The sequence below is a fragment of the Amphiura filiformis genome, chromosome 13 (assembly GCF_039555335.1).
Source record: "Amphiura filiformis chromosome 13, Afil_fr2py, whole genome shotgun sequence".
Lineage (NCBI taxonomy): Eukaryota > Metazoa > Echinodermata > Ophiuroidea > Amphilepidida > Amphiuridae > Amphiura > Amphiura filiformis.
The window spans coordinates 24735977-24761618 of NC_092640.1; the positions used below are offsets into that span (position 1 = coordinate 24735977).

A 25642-nucleotide genomic window follows, 5' to 3' on the forward strand; every position below is an offset into this window, starting at 1 on the left:
TTAATCTATACCACGCGTTGTCAATAATCATGCGCAATGAAACGAAATTGTTGTCATATCAATTATCATTTATCTGATGTGGTCGATAAGCCTAAATTAAGTAACTATATGTGACGTGATCATGAACACATTGCCTGGGATGCACTGTCCATGAGGCACGTGCACTAGATGTTTTAAAACGGTCAAGATATTTTTTACACGTGGTCGTGGGCCGATTTTGTGAACAGAGATATAATAGGTCAGTTTCCTGACCTCCTGGGTCAGTGTTAGTGTACAAAAATAGGTAAGCTTAAAATTAAGCTTATAAAAGTTACTAATTTTAACTAAAAAGCTGTCTGTATTATTAGACTACAGAAACTACATAATTATAGGGGTATATTTATTCTACCTGCAGCCATTCGTCATCGCAGCGCAGGTACGTACACACACACTTATCAAGAAGAGGAGGAGGCTGTTTAGCCAAGTTTGGCTGTTTAGTGTTGGATTAAAAGGTAGCCTATACAAAATTTGTGTATTGTACCTTTTTTGGTTGACATTCTATTTTCGCAATAGACAAATCTTTCAATTCACGCAAGTATCCATGACCAAGACGAGGGCGAGATGGCCGAGCTAAGGCGCTGAGCTGTCGGCCGGGATAATACGATCTGCGTGGGTTCGAGCCTTGGGCTTGCCTTTGGTGAGAATTCATTAACCTATCCCAAAATGTTCCTAGAAGGTCTGGAATCCTGCAATTATGTTCAGTTGTGAGGTTTGTGTATCAGTGATATTTTCTCTGAAAGTGTGAAGCAGGCTCTGCTTCGAAGCAGTGATAGAATATAATTGTTGAATTTCTTCTTGCCCCCATACATTTGTACACTACGTAGGACATGCAGATATACGTAGTGTATACGTGGTGTCTTGTGAATCGGAAAGTCGCGTAAAGCTGGTGGTCCCGTGTACAGGAAGAGTCAAATCCTGTGCATGTTAAGTGTCAGAGCTATTCGAAAAGAGAAGGGGGACCATCTCCGGTACTCATATCTGTATAATCACTTCCTCAAAGTTCCAGAGGACTTCCAGTTTAGCTCAAATGAGCTGCTACAGGAAGTACAGAAAAGGAAAGGAAAGGCTTCAGTGGTCTTGAAAAGACCCTGGGAAAAAAGACTCGAAAGGTAACCTGTGCCCCAGTAATCCTTAGCTATTGTCTAAAACTGCTACTCAGATGGAGACGATCGTGTACATGATTCAAACTTGGTCATCAAATGATTTTGATTTACTCAAGAACTCTTGTTTCGAATTTGCACATGATAGTTATGTATTCGATGCCAGAGTATGTTGTTATCGTTTTCTACATCTACATAAATACTCAACAAAGTTGCATGAAAGCAATATCTAGTTGAGGTGATCAAAGGCGCCAGTTGAATACAACATGGCTATATACAAAACTGAAGAAAAAAACCATTAAATTACATATTATTAATACAACTCTTGAAGCAGTCAACTGATTTGGCAATATACACGGAAGGAGGTAGGGCGTTCCATTCTATGATTGTCCGGGGGAAGAAACTATATTTGTAGGTGTTTATGTGAGGTGTCATAACTCTAAACCTTTGGGGATGGTATTGACGAGTTTTAACTGTCTGTGCTTGAACATATTCAGGAATGGGTATTGCAATTTCACCATTTTGAATTTTATACATTGTTGTTAATCTATGTTGTCTTCTTAAGCTGCTCAAGGAAGGCCACTCTAGATTTTGAAGGATACCAGTGACCGTACCCTCGGTTCTCCGGTAATTGTTGGATACAAACCGAGCTGCCCTGCGCTGTATTGCCTCAATTCGTTGGATGTCGGACACATTATGGGGGTCCCATACAGCGCAAGCAAACTGAAGGTCTTGGTCTTACCAATCGAAGTACATTTGCTGTTTTACGTGCTTTGGGCACCTCCAGAGATTTCTGCGAGTAAACCATAGGGCATTGTTGGCTTTAACAGTAATATTATTGATATGATTTGGCCACTTTAGATTACTACTGATTTCAACCCCCAGATATGGGTGATGAGATCGGTTTCCAGGTTATCAGTGCCCATGCTATATGTATAAATGATAGGATTTTCTTTGTAGTTACACGCAATGTCTTACATTTACGTGTATTAAATGACATTTGCCACTTGTCAGACCATTCAACAAGTGAATTGAGATCTTTCTGCAGGGCCAGTGAGTCATGCTCAGATGTTATTGACCTATACAACAAGCAGTCGTCTGCAAAGAGGCGTATCTGCGTGGAACTATCAAGGTTCTTTGCTATATCATTAATGTAAATTAAAAACATCAAGGGTCCCAACACCGTTCCCTGAGGTACACCAGACTTGACGGAAGTTGGTATTGAACATTCTCCATCCACAACGACCCGTTGTGTTCGGGTCGTTAGCCATTTTTTAATCCAATTCAAGATGGTGCCACGTATACCATAAAAATCAAGTTTCTGGATTAATCGCTGGTGGGGGAACGGTGTCAAAAGCTTTTTGGAAGTCTAATATTAACATGTCAGTTTGGAGTTTGCTGTCAAGATTTTTAGCCAAGTCTTCCACAGTGATGACAAGTTGTGACTCACAAGAGTGCTGTGCTCTGAATCCGTGCTGGAAGGTGGATAATATTTGGAATTTCTCCAGGTGTGACATAATATGAGAAAATAGAATGTGCTCGAATAATTTACAAGATACTGATGTCAACGACACAGGTCTATAGTTGGCAGGGATACTCTTGTCACCTTTCTTAAAAATAGCTGTTATATTTGCTATGAGCCAATCGGCAGGAACATCACCTGTATCAAGGGATTGTTGAAAAATGTGACTCATGATTGGTGCGAGTTCTTTGCTTAACTCTTTCAAGATCGCAGACGGAACACCATCAGGGCCACTTGCTTTCTTTGGATCTATATTATGAAGCAATTTTTCAACTCCCTCGGTATCTACACTGAGATCATCTATGGTAGGTATAGGGTCACCTGCTACAGTTGGTATAAAAGACAGATTTTCTGTGGTAAATACACTACAGTACTGATTACTAAGAGCATTTGCCTTATCTTTCCCACTCACCATTTCTTTGCCATCAACCTGAAGTGTAGCAACGCCTGTGCCATCACGTTTAAGGTTTTTTACATGTCCCCAGAATTTTTTGTTGACAGATGGTTTTGAGTTTTCTTGATTGTTGTCTTCAAGAAGACCCATTAAATAGTCATTTTTGGAATGCTTTAATTCTGTCTGCACGGTCTTTCTAAGCTTTGTGAACTTCTCCCAAGTTTGGCTGTTTTATGACTCTTATAAGCATTGTATACCCTTTTCTTTTTACGGATGAGTCTACGAATTGGTTGCGTCATCCAGGAACGTCCCATCTCTGCTTAACTACTTTCTGAGGCACATGAGTAGTTAGCAACTCATTGATATGTGATTTGAACAGCACCCAATTGTCACTGGCAGGGCGTGTATTTTCAGACGCAGATTGTAAAAACTATCCTGAAAAACCTTTGCATCGTTCTTGATACCTTCGACGTTCATTTTCCTAAAAATGAAAATTTTACGAGGAGGTTTCCTGCTTAACTTAGCCTTGATATTAACTGTGGCTGTTACAACAGAGTGATCACTCATACCAGGGGAGACAGTTACTTTTTCCACAAGATCAGGGTTAGTGGTAAATAGAAGATCCAATATATTATCTAAGCGAGTCGGTTCATGAACATGTTGATGTAATCCATGCTCGTTCACTGTATCTAGTAACAACCTATTGACAGCATAGCCATATTGAGGATTAGGTAATACAATATGATCATCCCAGTCTATGCTGGGACAATTAAAATCACCCGCAAGAATTACATTTGGCAGACCACCATTTTGTGATAACTTGCTAAGAGATTCATTAAGCTCATTTAAGGGCTCAAGTCTGTCATTAGTTGGCCTATAAAAAGACCCTATATACAATGGTCAGGGTTAGTGGTAAATAGAAGATCCAATATATTATCTAAGCGAGTCGGTTCATGAACATGTTGATGTAATCCATGCTCGTTCACTGTATCTAGTAACAACCTATTGACAGCATAGCCATATTGAGGATTAGGTAATACAATATGATCATCCCAGTCTATGCTGGGACAATTAAAATCACCCGCAAAATTACATTTGGCAGACCACCATTTTGTGATAACTTGCTAAGAGATTCATTAAGCTCATTTAAGGGCTCAAGTCTGTCATTAGTTGGCCTATAAAAAGACCCTATATACAATGGTTTACTTCCAACTATACTGATTTTACACCAAATGATTTCACTTTTGGAATCAAGGGTATATTCGGTTGTTGATACGAGCTGATCTGTAATTGCTACAAAAACACCCCCACCATGCACATCTCGATCTTTCGGCGAGATAGTGTAACCCGATGGAAATACTTCAGAAGAGGAAAAGCGAAGCATCAATGTGAGACTCCTGCCCACATATTACATCAGGCCTGTGGGTTTCAACAAGATCTAAGAAATCATGTTGCTTTCTTTTCGCTTTTAAGACTTCTGCAATTAACCAACATTACTTTGATAGATTTTGGTTTTGTGTTTGTACCTTGATCTTTTTTGGCTCTAGTATTTGGTGGTTTAGGGCTAGATGTTATCATCTCGTCCGCTATGAATATACTGGAGCTATCCATTGAATCATCTAAGTTTGAAAACACATTTGACAGTTCAAAGTCAGAAATAGTAAATAAGGAGTTTGAGACATTTGGGAGACAGCAGGCTGGACACTCCCAATAAGTCATTTTACCTGTTAGGGATTGATTGGTGAGAAAGACTCCTCCTTCGCAATTAGCATGAGTCCATTTATGGCACTCATAACATTGTAATGATGTATTTTCAGACTCGATATTGCTCGAACATATTGAGCATTGAGGAGTATTAGGTCCTGGATTGCATTGTATATCACCAGATATCATCAGAAACAACATCAAGAAGATTCGCTTTATCACAGGTTTCTGATTGATTTGCAAATTCCAATTAACGAATCTGGAATTTGAGCTCTTCAGTGGTATGGACATGGATATAATACAAAGACTTGGCCTTTGATTGATGAAACTTGGACATAATGTGGAGAGGCAATTGATCAGCGAATGCCGCAAAAACTCTAGATTTGAATCTATACACGTAGGCCTATATTTGTTCCTTACATGAGGAAACATTTCTATACGCTGATTGATGATGAAAAGAGGGCCGGATATAGTTGACAAATAACTCATTGGTAACTTTACATGGTTCTTAGTACTACTACTACACAGCAATTTGCTGTTCAAGTACAAAAGAGTACAGTTTTTGTTCATATGTTGTTGACATCCATACAAGTTCAAGTCACTGTGATTTCCGTTCATTGTTTGTTGGCGATGCCATGATTGTTTGTTCAAATAACTACAGTTATGGTACGTAGTATCTTGGGTAGATGACAACCAAAAGGCTAGTATGCCCAGTGAGGCTAACACAACACAGTGTTGTAAATTTGTGATCCTTCCCATGATGTATTTGGAACTGCTATACAAAATTACAAACGATCCTACCTCAATTATCTGTTGAAAACGTGCTTTTTAGAAGACTATAATACTCCAAGAATTGGTTGAGCCATCCACGGGTGTATCTTAACATGGATTGGTAGACGATTGGTATTGCAAATAACATGGATTGGTATAGAGAGATAAAAATTAAAACGATCTCACCTGTACTATCTGATGAATACGTGTTTTGTATAGGACGGCCTTGAAGAACGTGTACTGGGTGCGTGTACTGTAGTGTTGTTTGTACATCCCGCCACAACGAGCCAGTCACTATCGGTGGTTTTCGGTCAAATTACAAGGAATTTGAAGCAAGATTTCCTCCAAAAATATATCAATCTCTTCCATATACCAAGTGTCCACTTTTGACGTGAAAAGTAACTTGAAAATCATGTGTATTTACTGACAAAAAATGTTATTTATCCGGACGACGAGCGTCCATGTTGTTATTCAACAGGCGCCATTGATCATTTTCTGTTGGACAGCGTTGACATTTTTTTGCAATGGATGTTATTTATTGTGTTAATGTTGAAATTTGGATGAAAGTTATTTTGATGAGTCAGTTGTAGTGTAACAGTCTAAAATTTTGTTGAAGTGCAATTTGATAAACATTTTTTATGCGATTTCCCATTGTGATCGGCTGTGCTTACTTCTGAACTTCCATTGCTTTATGTGGTGTCATGCTTCAGCGAATCCGACTAGATTTTGAATGCAATGATCTTTAGCCTCGAATGTGAAGCTATCGGTTAGCAAATTTATGGCTCAACTTCTCGAGCAAGCCAACATACGAACTGTCATATCATGTCCATTATGTCTTTATTATGTTAAGAGTTGGTGCAGTCATTGAATTAGCCCTCAAAATGAACTACGCCCGGTCATGGAAACGAACTATTGACCTGTGTGAGTCTATGCATGCGCAATTGCAACATCCATGTACATCCATTTTGTACATAAAATAAATATTGACTGCTTTATATTTGGGACATGGTTAAAATTAATAGCACCTCGGGTCATAGCATGGTTTTGAGATCACCTTGGATCTATAATTTTAACCATGCTCCTCATAGCAGTCAATACCATATTTCCTCAATTAAACGCCCTCGGGGCGTTACATTTTCCAAAAGGGGGCATTTGCGCTGAAATGACAAACTATGAACTTAGGATCAATGACTTCCGGGTTTACGAGTAGACTCTGATGGCTACTCAGTCACAGCCATTGAAAAAGTTTTATGAGATTTTACGCACTGTTTTCATGAACTTTTCAGGTGAATTTTGTAGTATTGCAGTAAAAAACATTGGGCCCTTTGTTCAGAGGGGGCGTTAGTTTGAGGGTTATTTTCATCACAAAAACTGCTGGTGGGCGTTTATTTGAAAGGGAGCGACTATTCGAGGAAATACGGTATTTGTATAATATTTCTCTTCAGCAGTCTTAATTGTGTTTCACCTCTTCCAAAGTAGATTGACCCATTTATTACACTATGAAATTTTTACACTGAAAATCACACTGATATCTGTAATGGACACTGAAAATTTAACACAATGAACAGCACCACTGAAAATAACACTGAAATAGTTCTTTTGTTATTCTGTATGCAAATAACCATTGTCCAACCACACTGAAAAATGGACTGAAACTCCTCTGAAAATCATTGGCCAGTCATTAATCCCACTGAAATGGATTTAATCCCACTGAAATGGATTTAATCACACTGAAATGAGCTAGCCTGTTTTATTGTTATGGAAATTAGTGCCCTGGATCATTGCTCATTATAGCAGACAATAACCACTTGATATACCACTGAAAAATACACTGAAATACCACTGAAAACAATTTCAGTCTAACAATTTCTTTTGTTCTGATGATTTTCAGTGTTACCCTGTCATTTTCAGTGTGATTTTCAGTGTAAAAAATTCATAGTGTTATTCCATACATTTGACATAAAATTTGATATTATGATAATGGGCTATTCCAGTTGAAATCCACACTACCCCTGTGGAAGATTTTGTAAATATCTTCCTCAGGGGGAGTATGTTTTTCAAATGTTTTTTTCAGGGTTAATCAGTTTGAAATCCATACTCCCCCTGTATTAGGCGAAGTAAAAAAAATACATGTATATCATCCGGACTTTTTCAAATATGTCACCCCTCAGAACAACTGAGCCCTGAAGTCGCCAATCATCATTTTTTGAGATATTCAACCAAAATATTCTGCTTGAAATTAGCTTTAAAATGATGTATATCATGTCTATAGTACTTGACATTTAAGTAGTAAAAAATCAATAAAACAGTCAATAAATCCTTTGTTTCCTATTGTTTATTGTTAAGTTCGATGGAGCATATCTCAATAGTGGCACTGGCGACATCCGGGCTCAGTTGTGCTGAGGGGTCACATATCAGTGAGGGAGGTCATTATTATTTGTTATTATGTTATTTTTTTACCATTCATTTCTGTGTAAAATTGCAATTTTAAAGTATTTGTCAACACATCATAAAATCAGGGAGGCCCCTAATATTTTTGTTATTTCCCCAAAGCTCTACCCCTAGCTTGAAGAAAGTGTTTGCAGTGTGTTTATATGATAGCTAAGAACTTCTTAACATGTATTTTCATCACAACAATTTTAGAAACAAAGTAGGACGCAAATAGGAAAAATAACAAAAAGATTTAAAAATCTCCAAAAATTGGTGAGTGTGGGGATGATATGTACATGTTATGTTACTTGGCCTTATGATTAAATTTACCTATTACCGTAACCACCCGGGTATAAGCCCACCTTCGGCTATAAGCCAACCCCCTATTTATCAAAACATTCTGGGAACAAGGGTGCACTCAGGTACAAGCCCAGTACTAAATTTTGGCCAAGTTCTTAAATCAAATCAATGCTTTGCTCTCACATTTAAGAACAAGTATAAAAAATATCAGTTGATAATTAACATTCCACACTTATAATTTTAAGAAGTTGACATAAAAGATAGAAAATTACTGGTACATTGGGCATATACAAATGGGGGTGATCGTTCTTATTTTTAAATTCAAGCACTAGCCCTTCCCTGGTTATAAGCCCACCCCCATTTTTTAAGTGAAATCTGCCATCTAGGGGGGTGGGCTTATACCCGAGTGGTTACGGTAATATCTTAAACAACTGGAGTGAGTATTTTAAATGGAAGTTACCCAATTATCTATTCTATTCAAAACTCATACTCCCACTGTGGTAGATTTTAGCTAAATCTTCCTCAGGGCGGTGTGGATTTTAAATGGAATAGCCCAATGATAATGTGACTCTAACTGTAGGTTTGGATTGTGTATCATCACATATCAAGATATGATGAAAATTTCTCTTTAAAAGGTCTGCATTTGGAAAATCCACACCCCACAAAAAAGCCTGGCTACAGCACTGCCTGGGAACAAGTAATATCAGTAGATTTTTGTTTATACAGTAGTTTGTTGAAGACAATGGCTACCAGCTCACACAGTGGCGGTGATGAGAGACTATTATCAGAGAGGGCATGTGGGATATCAGGTGCTGATAATGCCATGACAAATGGATTCATTCGATGCCTTGAGGACCCCTATGATCCTGAAAAAAGACCACAGGTATGTACCGGGTATAGTTACAGCTCAAGATTGATAGGAAGAGATTTTATGTCTGAAGAGGATAAATTGATGTATAGCATGTGTTTACATGTATATGTTACAGTTCAACTTGTTTTTAGCGACAAGACTGGTAAAGGGATAGTGCAAATCAGTAGTCCATATACATGTATGTGCAGGTTATGCTTTAAAAAGGGTGGTATTAACCCTGGAATAACAGAAACTTTTGGGCCCCATAACTACTAAATTGTTGGTCTAAAGTATGGTATATAATAAGTACTTGATGAATTTATCTGTGAGGTCAAATTTAGGCAAAAATGCTCATTAGTATACTGTAAACGTTCGCTATGGGCTCCCTTGACATAACTGGAATTTTAGACACAAACTAAAAGTGCCCTCCCATAAAAATCCCACCAGAAAATAAGGGTACGTACCCTTAATTCTTGCTGGGATTTTTAGAGGAGGGAGCTCTCTATATGTACATGAAATTTACCCCAAGGCAAAGGAGCCCAGGTGCGCCATTAAAGCCATATTATAACATTTGCTGTTGAGGACGCCCTCACTGATTTTTTAAAATTCACGATTATATTGTACTTTATTAAACCAATATACCCTGCAAAAATCAAGACTCTAGGTGCTGTAGTTTTGTTAAAATCCGAGATTTTGAATAAAGCGCCGGAACCGGCGTCTTATTATTACGATGGAATTATTAGTCGAACGCATACACGATGTTCACAACACACAGTACGTACACAGCGTATGTGACGGTGATCTACACAACAAAGGGTCGTACCATAACATGACCGAAGGAGTGGTACGTATTGGCGACATACGCACTGGTAGTAAATTCCAATTTTCTTTGCTTTGCCGTAGTTGTTCGGCTCAAAAATAAAAGGGGATATATCTGACATCTAAAAACTAACATTTTATGTCAAAGAATTGCTAATCTATTTTGTATGATAATGTTATAATATTGCTTTAAGCGAACGTTTATGGTATTAAGGCTTTCACTGAAAAATAATGATCCCATAGGTACCACCGTCCAAGTCAAAGCTCCATTACCAGCAGCTAAACAGAGATGCCACTTTTCTTTTCTTTGTATTTATTTTCAGCCTATTTTGGGGCTTTTGGCCTGCATTAACATGCTTTCTCAGGTTTTTCTCACCAGTTTCAGGAATTTTGAGTGAAATTGAGTGGCATGTCTGATTTAAGGAAACCCTATAAACAAGTTAAGAGTAATGTAGTTAGCATGTTGCTGCTCACACTCCGTGTCTGAGCCTTCATCAATGGCGTTCAGTTGACACTAATTTGGAAGAAGAATTAAGAAGAAGAAGAAATTATATGCCTCTAATTACGAGGCTCTAAAACTATTTTAATTGGTTACAAAGAGGTCTATATCTTTTTTTTTTTTTCAGATGTTGGCATAAAATTGTAAGGAAAACTGGCTCATTAAACCACCATTCACATTATTTTGTGATGTGACTTTTTTCTGCCGTAGCTAAATATCTGCTTAAAATATAGATTTTAAAAATGCATGGGACACAATTTTTATTGTCATTTTTTGAACTTTGCTACAGCTTGATAGAAGTACACACCCGATTCAATTAATGGTATTATGTTTTATAAAATTATGTTAATCAGAAAAGAAATTGGAGTTATTTAAAAGGGTAGGGTTGATTTAAAATATAAATCCATTTAATTGATTTGTCATTATTTTTACTTGGCTGCAGCTCACTGAAAGTACACACCTGGGTCATTAATGTCACATTAACAGTATTATGTTTAAAAAAAATGTTAAACAGAATGTAAAAATGAATACAATTTCATATAATTACAATCTCTGTAAAATGTTAAACAGAAAAGAATATGTTTGGAAATATTTAGAAGGGTAGGTTTTAATTTACAATGTCAATCCACTTAATTGAATTGACTTTTTTTTAACTAGCTGCAGCTCACTGAAAGTACACAGCTGGTTTACTGATCAATAAAATGGTATTATGTTTAAAAAATGTTGATCAGAATACAAAAATTAATACAAACTCTGCAAAGTTGCATAAAATGCACCAGAATGCATATTAGCCCCTGAGTTAAGTCCTCTCCTGATATCAACGTTTTGAGCGAAATAAACCCTTGATATTTTCAAAACTGGACATTTGTATTTTCAATGATTAATTTTACCAAAAAAACTTTTTCATTTCTATAGGGAATCATCAATATGGGAGTGTCAGAAAATTATGTCATGCATGATGTGATGAAAGATTGGGTAAGTAATCAATTTAAAGATAGCTGACCCGATTCATGAATCGTAATTATATTTATTTACTCTTAAGAACTTTCCTGCTCTTAACTATGTACCGTATTGTTTGTAATAACACCCTGGGCATGTTGCATTTTTCCAAGGGGGGGGTATTTATTAGAAGTGAATTTTCAGTGAAAAAAACTTCTTAATCGATGACAAACTTCTAAAGGATCTTCTGGGCTCAAATTTAAGATGGCAGCACACACATGAAACCCTGTGGAATATGGTATTTTTGCAGTAATAGTGCAACAAAATTACATCCATAAATGCATATCAAACAATAATCTGATGAAATTAGTGAAATTCTACCATAATTAGGCAATGAACTGGATGAAAGTTTGAGTCATAGGTTTTGTCCATGCAATTTAGCAATTGTCACTAATGCAAGTTTTAAGCTTACATGATGTGGCATGGAAATGTTTGTATTTTTTGGCCATTTTGCATTGAAAATTGGAGGGGGGCATTTATATAGAAAGGAGGAGTGTTTATACAAACAATACGGTATGTGCATATTTCTTTGTATCCAATATATTTGTGTGGTAGCAATTGCCACTCTTGCTACCCTGGTACTACTGCCCATGATAATGGTAACAGTTCAAACAATCACAGGAAAAAACATCCAGGCATTAAGTTTAAATGATTGTGACATTGGTTTACAGTTTCCAATGTACCAATTTTACCAATTTCTAGGTATTGTGAATATCAATATTTATTTTGCATGGAAAGTGTCCACTTCAAAATATACACTCCTTTTAAAAAACCTTGGAGATACTAATTAGGTCTAATATGATAGTTTTTTCAGATTTTCTAATGTGTAGCATTAGTAGCAAAAGTAACATTGCATGTTATCATTTCCTATCTTTCTTAATTCCGTAATATTTCTTAATGCCTATATATTCTTTTTAATTTGATTCAGTTTAATAGCATTAATTTTCAATGGGAAAACTCAATGATAACGTACAACAACTATCTTGGTGTGTATGAATTACGTGAAGCATTAGCCGAGTTTTTGACAGAACACACAAAAGCAGCAGAACCACTAAACCCAGAACAGGTAAATATATGCCAAATGGTTTTGATGTAAAGTACATTCCAACCTCACTCTAATATCCGGCCACGTTGTGACCAGGCATTGGGCAGACAAGTGAATTAAAAGAAAGTGCTGAAATGAGGACATCACATGGGGTAACAACATTGAAAAGATGGTCAGCAGTGGCATATGCAGGTATTTGAAACTATGGGAGGGGCATAGGTCTCAATTCTGGATTACCCCAACAGTTCAAACTTCAGTCACTTTTGCTACATGAAAACATGAAGTGGCCCAAGCTATTTAGGACTACTTTACTCAATTGACCATATCTTTGCCTATAAACCACCGATTTTATAGAAACAAAGCTGAAGTATTAGCTTAAGGGCTGGGGTATGAACGTTTGGACAGTATTTATTTTGGGACATTAGAGCACATCAGACATATCGAATTGCATTCTGAATACGAAGAATGTCATTCTGATATCAAATAATTTTGAATTTTGAAATTAGCAATTTAATACACATTTTATGGCAAATCATTAAAATTGATATTTTGATATTTAACAGTACTTGAAGTAAACTTTATAAATCTGATGATTTATACTTAAAGTGTATGTAGGTGGGTTGAAAAGCCGACGATCAATTGAAAATTTTGACCTTTTTTCAGTATTGAAGATATGGATTTTTTTCCCAAAACACCAAAAAAATTAGGTCTTTTGGGAAAAAATCCATATCTTCAATATGAAAGGTCAAAATTTCAATTGACCGTCGGCTTTTCCTCCCTGCTACATACACTTTAAAATATATCATTAGATTTATATAATTTACTTCGAGGACTGTTATATATCAAAATTGAAAAATATCAAATTTTATAATTTGTCATAAAATTTGTATTATATTGTGATTTTCAAAAAATGAAAATTATTTGATATCAGAAAGACATGTTTCGTAATCAGAATACAATTCGATAGGTCTGAGGTGCTCTCATGTGCCACAAAAAATACTATCGAAACGCAATAAACGCTCATTTTAGATCCCTTAATAAAACACCTTGATGACAAAGTTAAAACTACTACAATCAGTTAGTTAGATGTTTGCCTAATACTGTTTTCTAAACTGTATACATTGCTTTGTTACCACCTGTAGGTCATTGTAATGAATGGAGGAGACACATGCATGGAGGCTTTGGGGTTTTGTCTTGCTGAACCTAATGGTATGTTGATAGGCAGCTTTATAATATAACCAATAAATGTCTAGTGAATCCACTCGTCTCAAGTTAAGAGGAACACCATGTTGGATTTCACAGTGTCAGATTCGAGTTGTGCTTGGTAACCGAATCCTGCGAGGTGTTTACACATACGTAGAAGGATGATTTGGCCGTATGCTGGTGACGAACCGCATAAACGCACTGATTATAATCAGCCACTGCAAAATCCAACATGGTGTTACTCTCAACTTGAGACAAGACACACTATATCTAATTACCTAACTCACATTATTACTAGTGCTACATTCATCTGTGCATCTGTGCCAGTTTTATTAGGACGTACCCAGTGGCGGCGCCAAGATTTGGGGGGCAAAGTGAATTTCGGGGCAAAATCAACCAATTTTCCACAAAATTACCGCAAAAAGTGGAAATTGTCTTAATTTTGGGTTTTTTCTGGGGGCCAGCTGGGGGTAAGAGTTTTGACTTCCCCATGCCAACCCCCCGTGGCGCCCGCCACTGGACGTACCATGTATGTAACAACTTATAAAATCCTTTGCAATAAGACAGCACTCATCCTCATTTGAATAAATTCTGTCCACCAGGAGGCCTCCATGGGGCAATTCGCATCTTAATGCAATAAAACATGTGATAGGTATGAATGTTTGTGGAATTGAACTAGAGACCTGTCTCTCTGACACTTAGAAATATCCGCCAACATGTTCTCATTGGTTTATTCAATTGGTTCTATACCTTGAGCCACTCACTTAAGGACACAATTTATATTCAACTATATACCTTAAATTACATATTATTAGAAAACTGAATGATTAGAGCATCATTCTTTAACCATTTCTATCATTAATTGCTCTTTTTTCAACACAGATGCCATTTTGTGTCCTACTCCATACTATGGTGCTATCAAGGCAAACTTTGGAATGAGAGCACAAGTCAACATCTTTCCTTTTCATCTCTCAAGTCAGGTATGTATTGGGCTATTCTAGTTGAAATCCATACACCCCCTATGGAAAACATGACCTTAATCTTCCACACAGGGAGTGTAGATTTCAAATTGAGTCACACATGCAGGTAAATTTGTTTGAAATTCCTGTGTGGAAGATGAAGGACATGTCTTCTATTATGTGTGTGTGTGTGTAGGTGTGTGTATTTCAACTGGAACAGCCCAATTAAGGATGAGATTTTATATTTTTATGGCAACTTCCATGAAATGGTAACCAGTAGACTATGCCATAGTCGATTTTTGATAAATAAAAATATGTTATTATTCATGATGAATGCATTCAGTTTAACTCGAAATTATACTGATATTTATTACATCAAAATACCAGTATAAAATGGTTATGAAAAAGTTTATATAATTATATTTGTGACAGTAAAAGTAAAGTATACGTAAGCTTATATTATTGAATGCAACATATCATAATGGCATAACTATAATGGTACTTCCATACTGAACACTTCTAATTTTAGAATCTGCCAGTTTATTAATCGGAGTTTCCGTTCAAAAGTTATGGTCAAAAATGTAACTTCGTGAATTAGAATCTCTTATGTATTTTATTGTTTTTCAACCTGTGATATTTCTTATGTATTCTATTGTTTTTTCATGCTGCGATATTTAATTTTTCCACTTTAAAAATGTATATATCTCAAAAACTAATCAAGCTTTTAGTTTCAAATTTTCAGAAATATTTGTGGCAATTCAAGTACTTATTTTTCACAAAATATTAAAATAAAAAAGTGTTTCTAAACTATGGAAATAATATTTCTTGATTGTATGTTTGTCTCTTACACTAAGAACAAAGAAATACAATCCGTAGCTAACATAAACTTGTTATATACAATATTTCCAATATCAGTCAAATGTTTAAATGTTGTATCATTTTACCCCACAGGTTGGGCCAGGTGACACTTCCCCATTTCAACTTACTATTGCTAAATTGGAAGCTGCACTTAAAGAAGCTAAAGAACAGGTAAAACCACAGAGGAGTAAGATAGACAGAGCGCGTACCACCAGTCAAAGTCTCCGCCTCATCCGATAATGAGGGCCGATTGTTCCATGAAATGCGACAGGCGAGACTGCTACGCAATTACCGCGTATTTTCATGGTCTATTGCGTGTCGCGAAAAGCATAGCAACGCTCTATCGCGTCTATCGCGAAGGCACGCTGCGCTGGCGTGATTGTTAGACACAGCACGATCGAACAATCGGCCCTCATGAATATGCGAGAACTGGTAGCATACAATACACGGGGACTTTGACTGGTGGTACGCGCTCTGTCTATCTTACTCCTCTGTGGGTAAAACATATAATTTAGTGTTGGGCGATACTTGATACTCTGATACCAGAGAAGATACCTTACACTCCCCATAATGCATTTCTCCCATTTCAATTTCCTGTGCTGATCTACTATCTAGTGCAACATGAGTTGATAGTGACAAATTGTACCTCAATGAACAGAACATTATTCAGATCTTGCAAAATATGTTAATTTCTTGACTATCGGCCCATGTTTAACCAGTCATTTCTCAAGATGGAAAGAAAGGGAACATATATAAAGTAATGGGAGCAGGCCTGTACGCAGGATTTCATTTGGGGGGTGCTGATTTTTTAAAAGTGGACTTTTTTCCAAGGGGGTAGAGCGATTTTGTCCAAAAAAGCATAAAAAACCTTTTTTTTGCTCGCTACGCTCAGAAATTCTGAAATTTTGGGACTTTTTGTATACTTTTCCAATTTTTTTTTGGGGGGGTGGTGCATCAGACCCCCGCACCCCCCTGCGTACGGGCCTGAATGAGAGTGTCAATTGATGATGTGAGGTGATATATCATGTTGTAAAGGATTCTGGGAAGGGTATATCTCCTCTGCTCTGATACCACCACCTCCTTAAAAATGTCATAGATTTTCCAGTGATCACACAGTTTCAGTAATTTGTTGGCACTTGGTTATTGATGTAAAATTGTGCATGTTTTAAAGATTGCAAATGGAACATTTTGCTTCAATTTTGCAATCAGTTGTGACTCCTGTGTTGTGTTTAATACAATTTTTTTGGTATTCAGTGTTTTTAGTAACAACCATTAAAATCATATAGTTGCACAAAATTTCTTTTCTTACAGAATGTTAACATCCGAGCCTTGATTGTTGTGAACCCCCATAATCCAACGGGAGATATGTTGACAAAACAACAGATTCAGGACATACTGATGTTTTGCAAAAGGTGAGTTATGCCCCTTGGACACTTTCATGATGTATCAACCAATGATAAGCCTTGATTGTGTCCATTTGCTTGCAATGTGCGTGCATCACCTTGTCACGCTGCTCAGCGGCAAGCCTGAGCAGCATGACAGTATGAAATCAGTAAGCATAATATATGATTTGATCAAGCAAAATCAGTCGGATGTCAGAAATATTGATTTTGAGATATTGCTAAACAAAGGAAGTATTTCCTTTTGTTTCCATTGTTTTAGAAACTCTTTTAACTGCTCACATCTTTTGAATTGGTTCTTTGCAAATACTGTTCACATTTACAATCCTATAAGAAACTGGAAATTGAATATGTCCGATTTCAGACTGCTTGATCACACCACATATATGATTAGGCTTAATTGCAAAACTTTGTTCTGTCTTAGGACCCTTAATATACATGATTTATTTACTGATCAAATTACCATTTTCCTCAAATTTCTTGTTTTTGAAACTGGTACCCTACTCAACATACATACAGTACAAGTGCTTTGATCCTGAAAAGACCCTAGTTACATGAATCTTTATTCACTAATGAGTCAGTTATTAATGCCCCCACCATACTAATTATTTGGGACAGTGCAGCATGTATGGCATGTATACATTGTATAGGGAATACTTGAACTAGAGGCATAGCAAGCGGGTGGACAGGGTGGACGAAGTCCATGGGCCCCAAGGGTTCAGGGGCCCCAGGTAATAGCAAAAATGAAGTGGGTTAGGGATAGGGCGGATAAAGCCGATGTTAAGAGGGCCCACACTGCTCCCTGTTGACTTGAACCTCCATGACCTCTGACCTATTGATGTTACTTGTGTCATTTCAGACATTCTCTTCATGTTATCATGGATGAAGTGTACATGCTGACTGTATTCAATAAAGATGTCGAACACTTCAGTGTATTCAGATTGAAAATGAGTGAACTACCAGATCCCCAGAGGACTCATTTCATCTATTCATTCAGCAAGGTATAGTACAATGAACAATGACTCTGACTCTTAACCCCATGAGCACTACCTGCCAATCTAACATTGCCTTCCGATTATTTTCACTTTAATCACCAATCAGAATGGAACTTTGCAAATAATTCACTCAAATGTTTTTTCGTAGTGAAATTATTCTAACAATGTTGCTGATTGGGCCAATTGAAAATGAAAACTTCTTTTTGGCCAATTGGCAGGTAGTTCTCATGGGGTTAAGGGCTCTGTTATGAACATTTAGAGAGTATTTTTTTAGACATGAGAGCACATCAGACATATCGAATTGAATTCTGAATACAAGGAATGTCCTGATGATATTAAATAATTTAGATTTGTTGAAATTCACAATATAATACAAATTATATCGTGAGAGACGGCTACTTTTTTCCTTTTTATGGCCAATATGAGTTTGTTTAAAATAAAATCATGTGATTCGTGTTTGGCCACTGCCCCTCCCCCCATATTGACCATGAAAATGAATAAAACCAGCCGGCTCTCAACATGTGATATTCAAAATTCCTGCACCGAAATTTTCGAGTGCAATGACGTAATGGTTATTTGTGCTCAATTGTCGCTAGCCTTCATTGTATAACTGGGACATCATTGCACCAGACAATTTCAGTGCCTGGGAATTTGGAATATCCCGTGTTGAGTGATGGCTAATTTTATTCATTTTTATGGCCAATATGAGTTTGTTTAAAATAAAATCATGTGATTCATGCTTGGCCACTGCCCCTCCCCCTCAAAAAATGGAAAAACCTAAAAATTTATTTGTGATTTGTCAACTATTCATTGCCAGGATTTTTCCTTGTCAGCCCTGCGTGTTGGATGCATCTATACATGGAATCAAGAGCTAATTGAGATCTGCAAGTACATGTTATGTTTCCAGCAATCAGCTGCATATATCCAGTATCTACTGGCTAAGATGTTAAGAGATAAAGGTAGGGGCAGACCACAGGATGATTGAAGTACTTCCCATTCCCATAAGGCCTAAAAAAATGTTTGATTGGCGTAACATAAAAAAAAAAAAATTAGGGTAGGTAGGTCGGGATTCTTTTTTTTTTTTGTTTGATAAAGGCTTTGGAACTTTTTTTTTCAAATATATTTATTTTTATTTATTTTTTTAAATTTTATTATTTTTTGGGGGCAAAAAAAAAGAAAAAAAGTTAGGGTCGGGCCTAATTTTAGGGTAGGTTGGGTTACGCCAATCAAACAATTTTTTTAGGCCTAATCTATTGCAAAAGTGTTATCAGTGGCTTGCAAATTCCATTGCATCCTATTAAAAAGATACTATTTTGAAACGGGCAATGTAGTCCCTATTACAGCAAAATACAGCAATATTTTTTTTAGGATTAAAAAGTAATACCATTTTTTTGCCAAAAGTTAGTACTAACTGGCAAGTTCAAATTCAAAATAATTGATTCACAAATGCATTTTCTCATATAAAATTCCCAGAGTAACAAATATGATATCTTATATGACTAGAATGTTATGTGTACTGCATCATATTTGATAATAGTAATAATAAGTAAAATAAAGACACCAATGTAAGAAAATGAAAAATTTAAATAATATAATTTAAATTTAACAAGTATCAATGTAATTAATTTGTAAACTTTTAGAGACAAGAGAATATAGGACGACACAGTATAGTTTACTTTTGAAATTGGCTATTCCATTTGAAATCCACACTACCCCTGTGGAAGATTAAGCTTAAGTCTTCCACAGAGGAAGTATAAGTTTTCAAATTAGATTAGACACTTGGGTAACTTCCATTTGAAATACTCACTCCAGTTGTGGAAGATAAAGGTAAAGCCATAATACAGGGGAAGGATGGGTTTCAAAATGATTAACCCTGACCAACTACATTTGAAAAACATACTCCCCCTGTGGAAGATATTTCCAAAATCTTCCACAGGGGTAGTGTGGATTTTAACTGGAATAATAATAATAATAATAATAATACACAGGCTTTTATAAAGCGCCATTTCAGGTGATCACAGCGCATGAAACAATATACATAAAAACACAACAACAATAAGAAAAATGAAGCAAAAAGCAACATGAATAGCCCAATAAGGCTGTTTGGTTAATGGGCCTCCATGCAAGGTAGAAAACACAATATGATAAAATCAGACTAACCACTTTTAACCCCCTGGACACTTCTTGTCATCTAACAGCATTTCTGATTGGTTGATAACTTTAAATACTCATTTCAATTGCCAATTATGATTAGGCTTTAAACTATTTATGGTCAAACTTGCATTTGCAGATTATCTTATTAATACCCTTCTTGATTGGCTCAAAACTGGACACAATATTCATTTTGGCCAATCGGCAGGTAGTTTTTATGGGGTTAAGAAATGTACTGATATTTTTATAAGGTTGAACAGGTATTTGTAAATGGGGGAAAACTTTTCAATTCAATATAATTTATAATATATTTCCTTATAGATTTTGTGTGTAAGAAGTACCTTCCAACATGCCAGCAGAAGCTGTCAGAATCCCACCAATGTGTAACAGACTCTCTAGATGAGTTCAACATACCATATTTATGCAGATCAGCTGGTCTCTTTGTGTGGGCAGATTTTAGAAAGGTACGTCTTCATTTGAAAAATACAATCAAACCACTGAGATGTAACTAGGGGATTTGCCATTTGGTCTAATATCCATTTCGTCTACATCTATTTCGTCTAAACCCATTAAGTCTATATCCACTATGTCCAATAATCATTTGGTCCTTTAACCATTTGGTCCTATAACCATTTAGTCTAATAACCAATAAGTCTAAAACCATTTAGTCTAACAACCATTTAGTCTAATACCCATTTGGTCTATAACCAATAGGTCTAATAGCCATTTGGTCTAATACTCATTTGGTCTACAAACCATTTAGTCTTACAAGCATAGTTTATTAATAAATAGACAAAATGGTATTAGACTAACTGGTTATTAGACCATATGAGTATTAGACCTAACAGTTATTAGACCAAATGGGTATTAGACCAAATGGTTATTAAAAATATTAGACCAAATGGTTAGTAGACTGCATGGTTAGTAGACATACCAGTTATTAGACCAAACAATATTAGACTAAATGGACATTAGACTATATGATTATTAGAATAATTGGTAATTAGCCTGTCTGGTAATAGACCAATTGAATATAGACTAAACGGGAATTAGACAAAATGGTATTAGACCAAATGGCAATAGCAATAGATGGGGCCATCAAGAAAATATTTTGAAAATCGGATAACAAACCATAATAGTATTTTTTTGGGATGATGACATTTTTAAAAGGGGATAATAGCCCTTTAACCCCTATCATAGCCTGTTCCTTGGTCCCTTGCTGAATGTTGCATACACATAGTCGGCGGACACTAGTAATATATTGCTTAATAACAGCCCCTGAGCCCATGCAGTGTGTATCCTTTATGCAACTTGAAGATAGAGGTAAAATGGACATATAGACAACACAAGTGTGCAGAAAAACCATCCTTAATACAAGCTTGTATACGTTCTGCTGGATTAGGTTTCTGAAGATTATCATGCATGCAGGAGCCTGTTTCACAAAACTGAAATGGGTCTCTGGATCTTGCAATAAATTTAATAGGGGATTATGTGTGGTAAATCAATTGTAAGACTGAGTAAGATTTAATCTTTCCCCAGAGAAGTCCTTGTCAGAGGGCTGAGCTTTCGGAACTCTAGCGAGTGCCATCTTCAGAGCAATTAAATAAACATGATTGATGATGCACCACAAAATGATTGACAGGAAGTGTCAATGAGTGTCATTTTGACATCCCCATCTTTACACTTTATGTCAATCATTTTGACATGTCCTATTGACAGTTCCCCTATATAAGGTGACTCATCATGTTTATTTAGTTGCTCTGAAGATGGCACTCGCTAGAGTTCTGAAAGCTCAGCCATCTGAAAAGGACTTCTCTAGGGAAAGATTAAATCTTACTCATGTTCACCGACCTAGAGTACCAAGTAATTTCAAATCATTTGTAAGATTAACCGTAAGGCTTTGTGAAACAGACCCCAGGTAGTAGCTAATATTAATATTTGGAACTATAATCCAAGCAACTGGACTTAGTTTTATGAGAGTTCGCTGGATTAGGTTTTTTTACTCCAACCATTGAATATGCACCAATGTCAATACCAATTGAGATGAAAGGAATTCTAATTAATGCATGTATTCTCACATTTGACTCTCACTTCTACAGTACTTGTCAACCAACACATTTGAGGCAGAAAAAGAGTTATTGGAGCGTTTCCTTGCTAACAAAGTATACATCACTCCATCTGTGGCATTCTATGGTAATGAGCCTGGATGGTTCCGAATTATTTTCTCTAGAAATCAACAAGATGTAAAAAAGGGTAAGTAAAAGTACTACTCCGTATTCCAGAAAAATACAGCAATAATCTTTTGGGGATTGAAAAATATTTCCATGTTTGCCAAGTGAAACATGCAGAGCCCAATCCTAATCCTTTAGTTGTTTCTAACTGGTAATGAAAGGCAAATTTTAATTTTTGGCCAAATTTTGGAAATAAGGGCCAAAAACATGCATTTTATGTATGATGTGGCAATCAAGACCAAAGACTTGTATAAAGACTAATTTCAAGTTATGCATTCTAATTTTTGGAAAACACATTTTCTAATCTTATTTATAACCAATTATCAAATATAACATAAAATATTAAAATTATGAACTACACTCAAGATTTTTAATGCTTAGACTTGTGCCTAGTCTTAGAAGTTTGTGTCTACAATTGTAAGAAAACATGCAAAATTGCATGTTTTTGTTCAATTTTCCCTCAAATTGCAAAAATGTTAAAATTGGACTTTTATTGCCAGTTAGAACTAACTTAAGTATTAGGATTTAGCTATGTTTCATTTGGTAAAACAAGATAATATCATTTTTAATTCCAAAAAAATTAGTGCTGTATTTTTCTGGAATCAGGAGAAGAGAGTACATAAACACTCCCCTTTGCCATGACAGTAGGGGCATAATGTCATCTTGGGAATAGCTTCATAAGGTGCTTAAACATTGGAGGTCATCTGAGGTCAAATATGTAAAGATTGTTGTATTTTCATAAAACTTAGTGAAAATGACATTATACAAGGGAAAGAAGAATCACGCATCGCACATTAGCACAATTAAACATGAAATTACAATGGAAACATAACATGCATAGGCAGATAAACCAGAGAAAAAACTCTTTGACGTACCAGCCTGTGCTAGGAATGGAACCCCAGACCTCTTGCTTATGGGGCGAGCAATCTAACCACTGAGCTACACAGACTGCCCCTGATAAACAGGACTCAAGTCTGGTACTTATGGATATGAACAGTTGGGGTAAACAGTACAAACAACACATGACATACCATTGTACGAGATCAATTAATGATGCTTACCTGCCAGCCTAACATACAAACAAGGGAAGAGGTTTATTAATAAAGGGAATATTCATTACCATACTGAAACAGGTTCTCCAGGGTTACAACCTCTACTAACACCATTACTCTCAAACTTGCATACTTTTTGACAGGAATGGAAAGAATCACAGAAGTGATACGAGCAATAGGATCTCAACCACATCATGAGGGTGCTGTTAATGGTGCAGCCCAACCACTGGCATTGAATGGTAGTACAGGAGATAAAGGAGCAGATGCAGCTGTGGTAAGTGATATCATAGGAACTTCAAATCAGGGGCAGGCAGAAGGGGGGGGGGGCAGACTGTCCCCCTTGAAAAAATATTTTCAGGTGGAATTGTGATGGAAAGAATGAAAACCACTGTTAAATCAGACCTTTTGGATTGTGTTTGAGTCTAACTGAGATCTGAATAAAAATAAATCTAGAAGCATATAGAATAGGTCATAGGCCAGTAGTCAGTACCTCAGGAAAAATTGCTCACCCAATTTCCTCTCTAACCAAGTGTATATGTATAATACCAAGAACAAATTAACTGGACACTGAAACCAAAGCTGTAAAGACAATTGAAACATTTAAAAACTGAACAAACAAATAGACACTAAGAACATGCAATGGACATAATGTTATGTGTATAAAAAACTTCTGATGTTGAAAAGTTGGTGAAACGTACAAAAATACCCCATTTACATTGGGCGAAAGTCGTAATCGAATTCACTAAAATTCGTATCATAAGTGTAAACAGGTACAGTTGTAATTAATCGTAATTCAAAAGTCGTAATTCCAATGATGACTTGTATCATCATTCATTTGAAGTGAATTCGAATAAGTCGTCATTCATTAATGTAAACAAACACGTTGTTGAATTCGTATTCACCTGCCGTAACCACTGGTAACAAACGAATTCGATATTCGTAAATGCGAATTTGGAATCGAATATATCCGATGTAGTGTAAACACCCACCAAATGAATTAATCTGCTGTCGTAATTCAAAATGCAGCTTAAGTTGATTACGACTTTTGCCCAATGTAAACGGGGTATAAGATTGAGTATGCTACTGAACCTTATGAAGAAGAAGAAATGGGCTGTGGAAACAAAATAGGAACTTGTAAAATTACTACATATTTATTTTATACAGGACAAAAATCCCAATCTCACACCACCATCTTTGGCTCTGCCATTACAAATCCATACACCCTCTATGGAAGACATGACCTTAATGTCCCACACAGGGAGTGTAGATTTCAAATGGAGCCACCGGGTAACCCCATTTGATATTCACACTCCATGTTTGGAAGATTCAGGTCATGTCTTCCATGGCATGGGGGTATATGGATTTCAACTGGGATAGCCCAATGTACGTAGCTTTATTATAAGATTTCTGACCTTATTTTATCAATTACCTCTATTTTTGACAACAGGTGAAAACTGGTGATTCATCCCTGGAAGGTCTACTATCCCAGCTTCATGTTCAAATCAAGGACTCTGATTGGCTGAAAGAAAATACGACCGACCAATGGAAATCCACCAATCCTGAAACCTTTAAAGCTTTTATGCAAGAAATTGATGGTGGAGATAAATAATTCAGAGAATCTGATTGGACGAAGGAAAAAAGCAAAGCTTGACTAATAGAATCAGTTGTTATTGGACTTACATTTGATGAGGAGGACGCCCTCAATGTTTTACAGAATATTTTTACATGATTGTAATGTGATTTCTTAAACTATCATACCCTGTAAAAATCAAGACTTTGGGTGCTGTATTTGTGAGTACTGCTCCTCCATTAAAACATGATTTTTCAGATTTTGGTGATATTTTAGGGTCATTTTAGCCTCCAGACTTTTTTTTTAAATGCGCAACCGACCCTACTTGAAAGGTCCGTCCGCCTGTAGAACAGGGTTTTTCTTTTATTCATTGTCTTATGTCTACACACATAGTTTTATATGTGTTTTATTGTTTTCTAAGCTGTGGTTTCTAATAATTGGCAATACAAGTTGGTTGATTTGTTTAAGGTTGGTCTGAACCCTGGAATTATGGAAACTTTCGGCCTCATAACTTCTAAATTGTTGGTCTAAAGTATATAAAAGTATACATATTTAGAATGGCAAAGACTTGATAAGTTCATCTGTGAGGTCAAATTTGGGCCAAAATGCCATTTTGGCCCAAAATCTAAAAAAATAACGGTTTTGGCCCACTTCTTTTCGTGCATCCTAACAAAAAAAATTCTTGGGCCAATTTTTTTTTTTTATTAATTTTTAAAAACTAGATCAAAATATCTAGGACCCGTTTTTTCAT

General features: G+C 36.2%; 1 protein-coding gene across 4 annotated transcripts; it reads left to right on the plus strand.

Annotated features, from left to right (window-relative positions):
• Positions 1-46: 46 nt before the first annotated feature.
• Positions 47-25479, plus strand: LOC140168149 (1-aminocyclopropane-1-carboxylate synthase-like protein 1). Of its 4 annotated transcripts, none has more exons than XM_072191465.1 (14): positions 47-238; positions 8987-9143; positions 11344-11403; positions 12356-12493; positions 13615-13681; positions 14558-14655; positions 15586-15663; positions 16804-16904; positions 17752-17893; positions 18705-18846; positions 20360-20502; positions 22138-22291; positions 23465-23595; positions 24769-25479. In XM_072191465.1, exons 2-14 carry the CDS (start codon positions 9003-9005, stop codon positions 24928-24930), a joined length of 1557 nt encoding a protein of 518 aa, XP_072047566.1. In that variant the 5' UTR covers positions 47-238; positions 8987-9002; the 3' UTR covers positions 24931-25479. The 4 variants fall into 4 exon arrangements, with proteins under 4 accessions (XP_072047566.1, XP_072047564.1, XP_072047563.1 ...); XM_072191463.1 differs by having other exon boundaries at positions 47-283; positions 24769-25478; XM_072191462.1 differs by having other exon boundaries at positions 47-283; positions 8990-9143; positions 24769-25478.
• Positions 25480-25642: the final 163 nt, after the last annotated feature.

Coding starts and splice junctions, on each gene's coding strand:
- LOC140168149 (XM_072191465.1), top strand. CDS start 9,003: ATGGCTACCAGCTCACACAGTGGCGGTGATGAGAGACTATTATCAGAG. Junction 15,664..16,803: donor TTAAAGAAGCTAAAGAACAG/GTAAAACCACAG, acceptor CTTTTCTTACAG/AATGTTAACATCCGAGCCTT. Junction 17,894..18,704: donor TCATCTATTCATTCAGCAAG/GTATAGTACAAT, acceptor ATTCATTGCCAG/GATTTTTCCTTGTCAGCCCT.